Here is a 13,111-nt window from a genome sequence, read left to right as displayed (position 1 = left end):
CATTTGCTGCCTGCATATCAGAAATGGCTAATGTGTTCAGCAACGATGAACACACAGATATCACTTTAATCTATAGAGAATCTGATCGCAATGTAGCTGAAGCTCGCAGATGGTATGCGCATGAGTCTCCAAATAGACGCCCATGTATTTCGCTGAATAGAGCTGCAATTGAGAAGAGCTAACAGATTTTTCAAGGCACATACCAGCAGGGACAGACCCATCTGCCATAATGCTGACGTTGTGCAGAATGTACTGCTATAGTTTGAACACAATCCTTCACATGGTAAGATGAACTTCACCTTACTGTGATGATGATGATGATGATATATAAACCATCGTTGTTACAATGTGCACATGTTTAATGTTACATAGGGCAAAGAAGACCTGCAGATGAGCTAAGAGTATACCCAACATCAATACAAAGGATCAGGAAGGAGAGAATATGGCACCCACATAATGCACACCTACATCTATTTTTTTTTTGCTATTTTGCTTTACGTCGCGCCGACACAGATATGTATTATGGCGACGATGGGATAGGACAGGCCTAGGAAGGGGAAGCTCCGGCATTTTCCTGGTGTGAAAGTGGGAAACCACGGAAAACCATCTTCAGGGCAGCTGACAGTGAGGCTCGAACCCACTATCTCCCGATTACTGGATACTGGCCGCACTTAAGCGACTGCAGCTATCGATCTCGGTCACACCTACATCAGCAACTCAATGGAGATGATTTCGATCACAGGGTAACATATTGCTGAAGAATAGCTGCGGCATTACTGCAGGATTCATATTTTATAAGGAATAACCTGTGGAGTGATGATGTTACTTTTCAAATGATTCCATCGTCAACACTCACAATCTCCATTATTGGGCTCCTGCAAATCCCCACTGGGTTCGAGCACAGCATATGCAACTCCAGTGGGAGTTAATGTCTGGTGTGGTATTCTGGGAGAATTCATCATTGGGCCTGTGCTTATAGCTCCAGGTTCACCAGTAGGCGTTATCTGGAATTTTTAGAGACCGACTTGTCTCTAGAAAACCTTGTAGAAGATATTCTACTGCAGCTAATGGCAGAATGTGTGTATTCAAATGACTGCTACTGGTTTCACAGCATCCAAACTACAGCACGTTGTAATGCTCCTTTGAAAACAAGTGATTAGGCATCTCATACATCACTAGTGCATGTGGGACATTTGTAAGTGGTAAGTACGGCGTTGGCAGGCCGCCTGATATAAATAGGACTGGAATCACAGATAAAGCTATTTGCAGATGATATTCTACTGTATAGAATAGTAAATGAATTGCAGGACTGTGAGCGACTGCAGGGGGGACGTAGATGATATGGTGAGATGAATAGCTGACAATGGTATGATGGTATATTGGATGAAAAGTCAGGTTGTAAGTTTCACCAAGAGGAAAAGTTCTCTCAGTTTTAATTACTCCTCATGGGGAACACTAATTACAAAGGCGTTAATATAAGAAATGATCATTGGGGTAATTATATTAACCAGGTTGTTACAAAAGATTACAGATCGCTCCACATGGTAATGAGAGTATTTAAGGATTTAAATGACGGGGCGTATAAGTCTCTGGTAAGACCCCAATTAGAGTATGGTTTCAGCATATGGAGCCCACACCAGGACTACTTGATACAAAATCTGAAAAAGAAGCAAATGAAAGCAGCACAATTTATTATTATACTTTATTATTTTCATGTCCATATTGATGAAACTCACAATTGTATAATGGGGATAATTCCACCTAATCAATACTACCTGTTACAAGTAAAATGTATTTACATTAACAATACACCATCTGCAGGACCGGTTTTGATCTACAATTGATCATCCTCAACTGCTTGAGAACATAAGATAATACACTGACTGACAGAGCAAATGCAACACCAAGAAGGAGTGGTTCGAAAGGGACGAAAGTTGGGGAAAAAACAGAGACGGCACGGACGAATAATTGATGTTTATTTCAAACCAATATGCAGGTTACACAATGCGCACGGCATCGACTCAGTAGGATGTAGGACCACCGCGAGCGGCGATGCACGCAGAAACACGTCGATGTACAGAGTCAATAAGAGTGCGGATGGTGTCCTGAGGGATGGTTCTCCATTCTCTGTCAACCATTTGCCACAGGTGGTCGTCCGTACGAGGCTGGGGCAGAGTTTGCAAACGGCGTCCAATGAGATCCCACACGTGTTCGACTGGTGAGAGATCCGGAGAGTACGCTGGCCACGGAAGCATCTGTACACCTCGTAGAGCCTGTTGGGAGATGCGAGCAGTGTGTGGGCGGGCATTATCCTGCTGAAACAGAGCATTGGGCAGCCCCTGAAGGTACGGGAGTGCCACCGGCCGCAGCACATGCTGCACGTAGCGGTGGGCATTTAACGTGCCTTGAATACGCACTAGAGGTGACGTGGAATCATACGCAATAGCGCCCCAAACCATGATGCCGCGTTGTCTAGCGGTAGGGCGCTCCACAGTTACTGCCGGATGTGACCTTTCTCCATGCCGACGCCACACTCGTCTGCGGTGACTATCACTGACAGAACAGAAGCGTGACTCATCGGAGAACACGACGTTCCGCCATTCCCTCATCCACGTCGCTCTAGCCCGGCACCATGCCAGGCGTGCACGTCTATGCTGTGGAGTCAATGGTAGTCTTCTGAGCGGACGCCGGGAGTGCAGGCCTCCTTCAACCAATCGACGGGAAATTGTTCTGGTCGATATTGGAACAGCCAGGGTGTCTTGCACATGCTGAAGAATGGCGGTTGACGTGGCGTGCGGGGCTGCGCCGATCCTCGCGTGCTGACGTCACTCGGGCTGCGCCTGGACCCCTCGTACGTGCCACATGTCCCTGCGCCAACCATCTTCGCCACAGGCGCTGCACCGTGGACACATCCCTATGGGTATCGGCTGTGATTTGACGAAGCGACCAACCTGCCCTTCTCAGCCCGATCACCATACCCCTCGTAAAGTCGTCTGTCTGCTGGAAATGCCTCCGTTGACGGCGGCCTGGCATTCTTAGCTATACACGTGTCCTGTGGCACACGACAACACGTTCTACAATGACTGTCGGCTGAGAAATCACGGTACGAAGTGGGCCATTCGCCAACGCCGTGTCCCATTTATCGTTCGCTACGTGTGCAGCACAGCGGCGCATTTCACATCATGAGCATACCTCAGTGACGTCAGTCTACCCTGCAATTGGCATAAAGTTCTGACCACTCCTTCTTGGTGTTGCATTTGCTCTGTCAGTCAGTGTATATACAAATCATCGAACATCACTTAATCTAAGAACATAGTTAGAAACATAGTAAACAACACTCATAACAGGTTAAAATCAATAAAATTTGATGGTCATGTCCATAGATCTGTTATAAGGTTCGTTATACTTTTGTATTGGAGTTCTATATCTTCTTTATGATTAAACTGTGTTTGAAAGGTTCCGGTATAAGTTACTGATGGAATACTTCATCCTTGGTGTAATACCTATGCTGGCGAAGTGCAAACTTATAAGAAATAAATTGACAAGAAGGTCCACTTTTTTAATACAATATATCAAGTAAATGATATTACATCATCTTGGGACTAGTTTCAGCCACTTAGTGGCCATCTTCAGCCAAATAAAAATTAAACAGATTATGTGATAACTAAAACATATGTATATCAGACAAAGACAATGTTGGAGAAATAATTATAACTAGAGCCCGGATTTCCATGCAAATGCATGTTTTTAAATAAGTTGGTTACAGTTCTCAAACTTTGCAAATATTCGTTGTATGACTTAACGATTCCAAGTAACCGTTCTTTTTCCGTACATGTTTGCATGTTTTGGCCTTCTTAAGGAGAAAATTCATGCATAATGCATATTTTTTAAAATTTTGGATTTAATAGCGAATATTTCGACATTTAATATTGCATAATATGACTTTTCTTCTGACTTTGGATCATATATAATGTTAACTTGCATGATAGTGCCTTTTATGAATGTTGGTTTGCAGAATTCAGGATCATTTTCCCTCGTTATACATATGTCTATTACTGAGGGACAGAGAGAATGTATTCCTGGCATCCTATGTGACAACTAAAGTTAGTACATACGGTAGAGGTCCTATAATCCAATTAACCAAGCACTTTCTTATCTGTTGCTTGAGTAAACATTGATGTAAGCCAGAAGACCCTACGTCGATCTCTGTAATTCTTAGGAATAAGGTGTCCCAGTTATACATTGCTATAAATTGAATCGTAAATTGTGCATTACTCATTGACAGAAATGATCCGTTGAAATCGTTATTTTGAATTCGTCAAGCTTATAAAGGACGTATTGTGATGAAAAGGCAAAAGACGTGCAATTTGACCTCACTTTGTCCCAAATGTCTTCATTTAAGTATGCACCTGTCACTTCTTGTGACGGGGAAAGATCATTTTCTGTACTTAAAAATGTGCTGACAGATGAACGGATGAGCTTAAATCAAGACACTTTGGAGAAATTACGGTAGTTGTACAAAGTTTCAAAAGGAACTCAATTTTGATAGTGCATATTTTTCGGTTTATTGTGCATGTTTTGCCATATGATAGTGCATGAATGCATGCATATTTTGAGATTTGATAGTGCATGGAAATCCGGGCTCTAATTATAACATTAAAATACATTTAAGAACAAAAATTATATGATCTTCTTGTCATAATATGATGTCTTTAAGTTGACTTAGGACCTCAGGCAAAGAAGTAAATCTGGACATGATAGCCAGAATTAGGACTACATGAACATATAGAAAATAAATTTAAAAGGAGAAAAACTATTTATGAGACTCACCTCTAATGTGAGCACTGATTTGCTGGAGGAAACAGACAGGCCATGTAAACAAAGGAGTTGATAGGGAGAGGAGGGGAGGGGGTAAGGAAGAGAAGGGGGAGGGTTCGAAGGGAGAGGTGAAGGAGAGAAGGGGTGTCTAAGTTGGGGCTGAAGGATGAGGAAAGAAAGACTGCTGCTGAGAGGGAAATTTAAAAAGATTATAAAAGAAAGAATTCTTTTTATCTGAGATATGATTACTAAAGATAGGAAATAAAAGGTCAAATAAAATGTTGATTTCTCTGAAATTTCATTTAGATTGAAGTTAGGATTGAAAAACTGTTCCAGATGGATAAAACAATTTTCTGTAATATTGAGCAGGAGGCCTTTTTGTATAACTTTGAGAATTTTCATGTCTTGGTTGATATTAGTGAACTTACGGTTAGTATCACCCACGTGCTGTCCCATGGCCAAAAATCTGTTATATTTCAGGGCGTTAACTTGCTCTAAGTAACTTGTATGGAAGATCCTACCTGCTTGGCCGACATAAGATGCATTACAATTATTACAATTGAGTCTATAAACACCTGACTTGGTGAACATATTGCTTTGATTAATAGAATTGGTATTGTGTAAAATATCTGAGTTCCTGTTATAAGTTTTGAAGGCTATTTTGATGTCATGCTTTTTAAATATGTTTGTGATTTGGTAGATTTGTTTATTATTCAACGTAAAAGTAGATAAAAAATTGTTGTGAGTTTTTTTTGTTAAGGTGGTTGAAGTTTGGTGTTTATGTTTATTAATGATTTTCTCTATAAAGTAGCTGTTGTTGTCATTAAATTTAGCTATACTGCAAATGATGTTTAATTCATTTTTAAGTTCTTTCTTAGACAGGGGTGTACCATACTATGGCATGCTGCACATTTATGGGCATGTGGGTGTATGGAATCTTGATGGATTGTGCTAGCAGTTTGCGATGGTTTTCTGAAAATCTTGTAGCTCAATGAACCAGGTTGTCCGATGATTGTTAGATCTAAATAATTGAGTTTTTTATTGCTCTCTGATTCTAGTGTAAACTTGATATGTGGGTCAATGTGATTAATATTGGATAGAGTGGTGATGGCACCAGTTGCACTTTCATTTATGATCACATATCTTGTCCAAAAACGAATATTACTAAAGATGTTATTGTTAATTTTGATGTGTTCTAAATAATCCAAATAGGTTTCAGCTAGGATGCCTGATATAAAAAAGTTTCAAACAGATTTATTAAAAAACACCATTCCAATACTCTACAATCCTTATATTTAGGATACAATTGTTACATAGATGTTAAAGTGGTACATGTTTCTCTTAACTTAGTAATCATCTTCAGTCACATATCATCAAAGTTAGGTCAGGGCCCTGAACAATTATTTCAAATTTGATAATACCATTTATCAGCAAAATGGGTTAGCTATGGGATCGCCAGCATCAAGCATCCTAACTGAAATCTATTTGGATCATTAGAACACACCAAAATTAATAATAACATATTTAGTAATATTATTTTTTGGACAAGATATGTAGATGACACTTTTGTGATCATCAACTAAAGTGCAACTGATGCCATCACCACTCTATCCAACCTTAATCACACTGACCCACATATCAAGTTTACACCAGAATCAGAGAATGAGAAAAACCCAATTATTTAGATCTAATGATCATCAGACAACCTGGTTCATTGAGCTACCAATTTTTAGAAAACCAACGCAAACCGCTAACACAATCAATCAAGATCCATACACCCACATGCCCATAAATGTGCAGCATACCATAGATGTTAAACACAATCAATCAAGATCCATACACCCACATGCCCATCTCATCTCACATGCCCATAGCATCTCACTGTCTAAAAAAGAACTTAAAAACGAATTAAACACCATTCACAATATAGCTAAATTTAATGACAACAACAGCTACTTTATAGAGAAAATCATTAATAAACATCAACCTTCAACCAGCTAAACAAAAGAAAAAACTCACAACAATTTTTATCTACTTTTACGTTTAATAATAAACAAGTCTACCAAATCACAAAAATATTTAAAAAGCATGACATCAAAATAGCCTTCAAAACTTGTAACAGAAACACAGATATTTTACACAATACCAATTCCATTAATCGTAACAAGTTCACCAAGTCAGGTGTTTATAGACTCAATTTAATAATTGTAAAGCATCTTTAGTCGAACAAACAGGTAGGAGCTTCCATACAAGATACTTAGAGCATGTTAACGCCATGAAATGTAACAGATTTCGGACCATGCGACAGCACATAGGATACTAACCATAAGTTCACTAATATCAACCAAGACATGAAAATTCTCAAAGTTATACAAAAAGGCCCTCTGCTCAATATTACGGAAAATTGTTTTATCCATCTGGAACAGTTTTTCAATCCTAACTTCAATCTAAATGAAATTTCAGAGAAATCAAACATTTTATTTGACCTTTTAATTCCTATCATTAGTAATCATGTCTGTCCGACTCGTTGGCTGAATGGTCAGCATACTGACCTTCAGTTCAGAGGGTCCCGGGTTTGATTCCCGGCCGGGTTGGGGATTTTAATCGCTTCTGATTAATTCTTCTGGCTCGAGGACTGGGTGTTTGAATCCGTCCCAACACTCTCCTCTTCATATTCATGCAACGCACTACACTACCAACCACCACAAAACATGCAATAGTGATTACATCCCTCCATATAGGGTTGGCATCAGGAAGAGCATCCGGCCGTAAAACAGAGACAAATCCACATGTGCGACGCAGTTCACACCTGTGACCCCACAGGTGTGGGAAAAGCAGTAGGAAAATAAGGAGAAGTAATCATGTTTCAGATGAAAAAATTTTTCTTTTACAATCTCTTTAAATTCCCCTCTCAGCAGCAGTCTTTCTTTTCTCATCCTTCAGCTCCCACCTCAGACACCCCTTCTCCCCTCCCTTCTTTACCCCCCTCCCCTCCTCTCCCTATCTACTCCTTTGTTTACATGGCCTGCCTGCTTCCTCCAGCAAGTCAGTGCTCACATTAGAGGTGAGTCTCATAAATAAATTTTCTCCTTTTAAATTTCTTTTCTGTATATTTATTCAGCCCTAATTCAGGCTATCATTTCCAGATTTACTTCTTTGCCTGAGGTCCTAAGTCAACTTAAAGACATCATATTATGACAAGAAGATCATAACTATAATTTTTGTTCTTAAATGTATTTTAATGTTATAATTATTCCTCCAACATTGTCTTTGTCTGGTATGAATATGTTTTAGTTATCACATAATCTGTTTAATTTTTATTTGGCTGAAGATGGCCATTAAGTGGCTGAAACTAGTCCCAGAACTGATGTAATTTCATTTACTTGATATATTGTATTGAAAAGGTGGACACTCTTGTCAATTTATTTCTCATAATTGCACTTCAATATGGAAAAAAATGAAATTTATAGCTTATAAGAAGTGTAAACTTTTACAGGTCATCATGGTTGTTCCGAATTGAATGACGTTATTCAAAGCACGCACTGTAATTTTAATTTTGACTATAGTCTTTTTAATATGTTTACGACTGTTCAGGGACATCATTTTAAGATTAAAACAATTAAGGCTGAAGATGCTCTTTATATGAGCGAAACATGTCCCTAAGAAGAATTAATAATTATGAAAGTGTAAACAGCAATAAAGGTGATTTGTATTGAATAGGTTGACAAGAAATACTTCTTATTATAATTGCTGTGAGGTGTACTGTAAACTTGTTGAATATGGTAATGAGGTACATTGTGGAGATCTCCACAAGCCAATGTTTACCAATTTAGAAGGGTAAACAATGGCAATTTAATTCATTTTGTCTTCAGGACAGCCCTGCTAGCGCTAAATGTAACGTAGCAAATTTTCAACGGGTTCTCTTCGATATTATGACAGCAATTTTAAATTAACCCTTTCCGCTCGTGTGTCGACCTGAGGTCGACAGCCGTCACTTAGCTTTATAGTTCGTGTATGTTTCGGCGCTCGTTGCTAGGTTACCTGGAATGCCAGGGCTTTTGTACTTCATTTTGTAAGTGCTGGTCCCTTCCGGAAACCATAAGAAAACAAATAGGTGTGTTTTAGTTTTTCTTTGCTTGGCAAAATTGGTCCGTTTCCTTGACAGTGGAAAGCAGTCACGTGAAGCAACATGGCGGCGTACAGTCTGACCGAAGCTGAGATTCTTGCTTCTATTTTGGCTGATTTTTATTATAGTGACCATGAAAGTGATGAAAATTTTGAATCTGGCAATGAAAGTGATATATCCATTAATGATTCAAATGACAATATTGATATCAGCATCGCAAGAAATCATGGAGGAGGCGATAGTATTGTGACTCGTCCCGGTCCCAGTCATACCGTGCTGATTTCAAACATACCTTGGAGATCACGTAGAACGGGTGATGCAGGATTAGCCAAATTTCCTTACAGATTAGTCAGTGGATTCGTAAGTTGTGGCAAAAGACCTAAAATAGAACTAGAGTACTGGTAGCTATTTTTTACTGATCAGTTGATCACCTCTATTGTCCATGAGACAAACAAATTGGCTGAAATGAAAATACAGCAAAATACTCCACTTTAGAAGAGCTGAAGGCATTTGTTGGTATAATTATCAACATGGGGATGAGCAGTAAGGCAGAAATGCAAGATTATTTTAGTGAAGGCTGGTTGGATAAGCAAGCAGGGCTCCATCCAGGCATTTGCTTTGAATGCTTCCACACACTCAAGACATACCATTAAGAAAGTGAAAAACATTATTTTGTCATGTAAATACCATACATTCATTAATTTTGTAGTTCCTTGCTGTATATATTGCTACAACCAGTACTTAATACCAGGTTTTAAAATATGAAGAATGCTGACAGAAATAAATGCGAGTTGGGAGAAATCAGGCCTTACAAGTAATTCGAGTGGAAAGGGCTAATGGTTATTAAATATGCGGAAATAAAGAATAATTGTGCACCCCTAGAAAAATGCGGCATTACTAAAGCCAATATTCGGCTTGGCGTGAAAACAAAGGTAGTCTAAAAATGCGTAGTATACAAGAAAGGCATTCAGTGGCCCACAACAAGGAACGTGAAATTGTGAAGTTTGTGCGCAATAAATGCAGTCGGAATGTCAATAACACAAGATGCGATACGAATGCGGGGTCACGAATAAGCATTCCCCAATCTTACAAAGGCAGTATCAGATACCTCTAACGAAAATAATTAGGGAAGTAGGTAAGATTTACATGATATTTGTGTGTGTTTATTTTATTTTTTAAATTAAATTTGAAATTTGTCAGAAATAAAATCACAATTTCTCAAAACTTATTTTAAGTCTGATTTAATTTTTTTGAAGGAAGAAGTGAGGGTCGTCTTGCATTCAGAATTGTCTTGGATTTGGAGAAATACAGTAATTCACTCTTTTCTTTGTTTTTCTCTAAATCCCTTGTCAAATCATTCAATTCGGATTGTGTAAATTTGTTTGCTGGTGTGCCATATTGATGTGGCTCGAAATTCATTTCTTCAGCGCCCCAGTCTGCATGGGGTGTAACTCCAAGTTGCAACCCTATGTTGAGCCAATGTGTTGTGGGAATGACTCCTAACATGTCTCCCAAGCATATCCCAGACATGATCTATGGGGTTTAGGTCAGAACTATAAGCAGGCCACAATCTGCACTCAATTCTGACTTCATCCAGGTAACGTACACAGATGGCAACGTGTGGATGAGCATTCTCATGCATCAAGATGAACTTCTCGCCAATGACAGGTACAAAAGGAACCATGTGATGCACTCAAATCTCCTCGATGTATTGGTGAGCTGTCAGACTCCCATTCTTGGCACACACTCTGTGCACACATCAGCGGTAATCCCAGCCCAGACCATCACAGAGCCTCCATTGAATGGTGCCCTTGCAGAAAAAGTACAGATGAATAATGTTTCCTTCCATCTGGTGCCCTCAAACAGAAACTGGATTCATCCATACAGCACTGAGCTCCACTGTTCCACAGTCCAGTTTCGAAGGGCACCGACAAATTGCATCCAAGAGGCATGGTCCTCACATCCAAGCAGAGGATCTGTAGCGGGTCTCTTGGGCTGTAATCCCACTTCATACAACCTCCTCCTTACTGTCTTTTTGTTGACATTCGTGTCCTGTACTTACTGCAAATGATTTCTGACCTCCACAGTTATATATAGTCTGTCCTGGCATTACAAGAAAGCAATAATCGCGCACAGTAGTGCTTCTCCTATGGCCAGAACTGGGCCTACTGGTGTGGATATTGTCCTCACTGTACCATTTAACAGTTATGTACATTTCAGAACAAGACAGGCTTATAACGTCTGTTTTGTAGCGTATACTGTGCCTATTCTCCACCAATGCCACGGACCTCACTGCGTTTTCACAAGAAGGAGCCATTATGACGTGACTTAGAAGCGAGACAAACTGTTGTAGACAAGCCATTATGTCTACAAAAATATGTGACATGAGAACTGACAGCTATAAACCTTAAGACAAGCTGTCTGTGGTTATTCCTGTCCGAAGGCAGAAAACAGTATTATTGGTGTTGTGATTATCATGATCAATAATATTTATTAATTATTGTTCTGAAACTTCTGAAAAGGGCTAATTAACTCATGATACATTGCCAAATTATTGTAATGTTACAATATTTAATTTATGCAAGGTTCAAAACAGACCAATATTAATTTTTGTCTGAAATTCGTAGCATTTCACATTTTATGTCAGGAAGTGTAGTTGTTGTCTTTCTTCATAACGATGTCTAGGAAGCCGACTGCTGCTGCTTTTCTCACCGAGCTAAAAGGGGCAATTATATACCTCGTACCAGTCTGCCAAGACCACTGAAACATATACACCAACCAACCCTACTAGCTATACTTTCACACCATGTATCATAGGGACTGGCTGCATGTGAAATCATGTTACTAGTATTGTTCATATCTCATTCGCATTTAGACTGACACAGCCAAAGATCAGACTGAGAAAAATAGATGTAACAAACATGTTCCAGTCCTTTCCAAAGATATATTGCACTCTACCCTCAGCAGACATAAAGTGGGTATAGTAGTAGTGAAATAATGAAAGTGAAATGCTACTATACCTGGCGTCCCACTTTAGTACTTCCAGTGAAAGACAGAAGAGGGAGTCTAGTATCCTTTGCCATGGCTTCTCCTATGTCACTGCCTCCGGCACATAAACTACAGACAGCACCCGGCAAATTGTTACGTTCCAGGACAGATGCAATCACCTTGGTAGTAGCTACTGATACAAGTGATGTTGATGGGGCTCCTTTCCACAGAACACAATTGCCACATACCTATAAGAGTAATGAAATTTAATCATAAACATGTCACACAACTAGTTCAACATCATGCATAAGAAATACATGCAACTTCAAACTTGTTTGGAACATTAAGTCCCAAAGTTATATTTTGAACATCTTGAATGTTGAAGTCAAACACTCAAAATGATGTCATCCTTCCAAGCAGCAGAAAATGTTATGTTTAAGTGATACTTATTTTCCAGCAAAAATTTACACTACATAGCAAAACGTCTCTGGACACCCCACTGAATACGCTCTCTGTGACTTCTGGCTATGCATCCCAGGGTATATAAGTGCGGCCACAATGTGTCAATATCACAGACATATTTTGTGTCAGAATGAGTCAAAGTAAAGAATTGAGTGAGTCTGAATGGGACACGACTGTAGGGAACCATAAGTTCAGGCATTCTGTAAGAGAGATTTCACAGGAGTTACATGAGCCTAAGTCCACTCTTAGCGATGTTTTATGAAGTTGAAACTTCAGGGAAGCACCAAATACAATCATCACTCTGCTAGACCTAAGAAATCAACTGATAGGGACCATCAAACTGTAATTCGTACTGTACAAACCAATCTACAGACATCGTTGTCAACTAATGCAAAGGGCTTCTTTTGCAAGTCATGGACAGAGGTCAGTGCCAAAACGGACCATCGGGAGTTGATAGCATTCAGTTTTCAGGGTCATGTTGCTGTCAGAAGCCACTGATGACATGAACGAATGCACAACGTTACTTAAGAGTGGTGCAAACAATGCTGTTATTGGTCTGTGGAGCAGTAGGAGAAGGTTTTATGAAGTGATATGTCATGCTATATGCTGTGGCACTCAGAGGTGTATGTTGACCTGGTGGATGCCCAGTGAATGGTATTTATCTGAGCATGGTGTGGCAACAGTGAAATTCAGTGGAGGTGGTGTGATGGTTTGGGG

At 39.6% G+C, this 13,111-nt stretch overlaps 1 protein-coding gene across 1 annotated transcript in view; it reads right to left on the bottom strand.

Moving 5' to 3' along the window:
* The window catches only part of Aldh7A1 (aldehyde dehydrogenase 7 family member A1), a 155,069-nt gene that overhangs the window by 95,909 nt on the left and 46,049 nt on the right, over positions 1 to 13,111 (bottom strand). The window contains exon 4 of the mRNA XM_067141845.2: positions 11,965 to 12,180. Within this exon, the coding sequence (XP_066997946.2) occupies positions 11,965 to 12,180 (216 nt within the window). The remainder of the gene's footprint in view (positions 1 to 11,964; positions 12,181 to 13,111) is intronic.

The sequence above is a fragment of the Anabrus simplex genome, chromosome 2 (genome assembly GCF_040414725.1).
Source record: "Anabrus simplex isolate iqAnaSimp1 chromosome 2, ASM4041472v1, whole genome shotgun sequence".
NCBI lineage: Eukaryota > Metazoa > Arthropoda > Insecta > Orthoptera > Tettigoniidae > Anabrus > Anabrus simplex.
The sequence above is the reverse complement of the archived record's forward strand: the minus strand, read 5'-3'. Positions and strand labels throughout refer to the sequence as shown.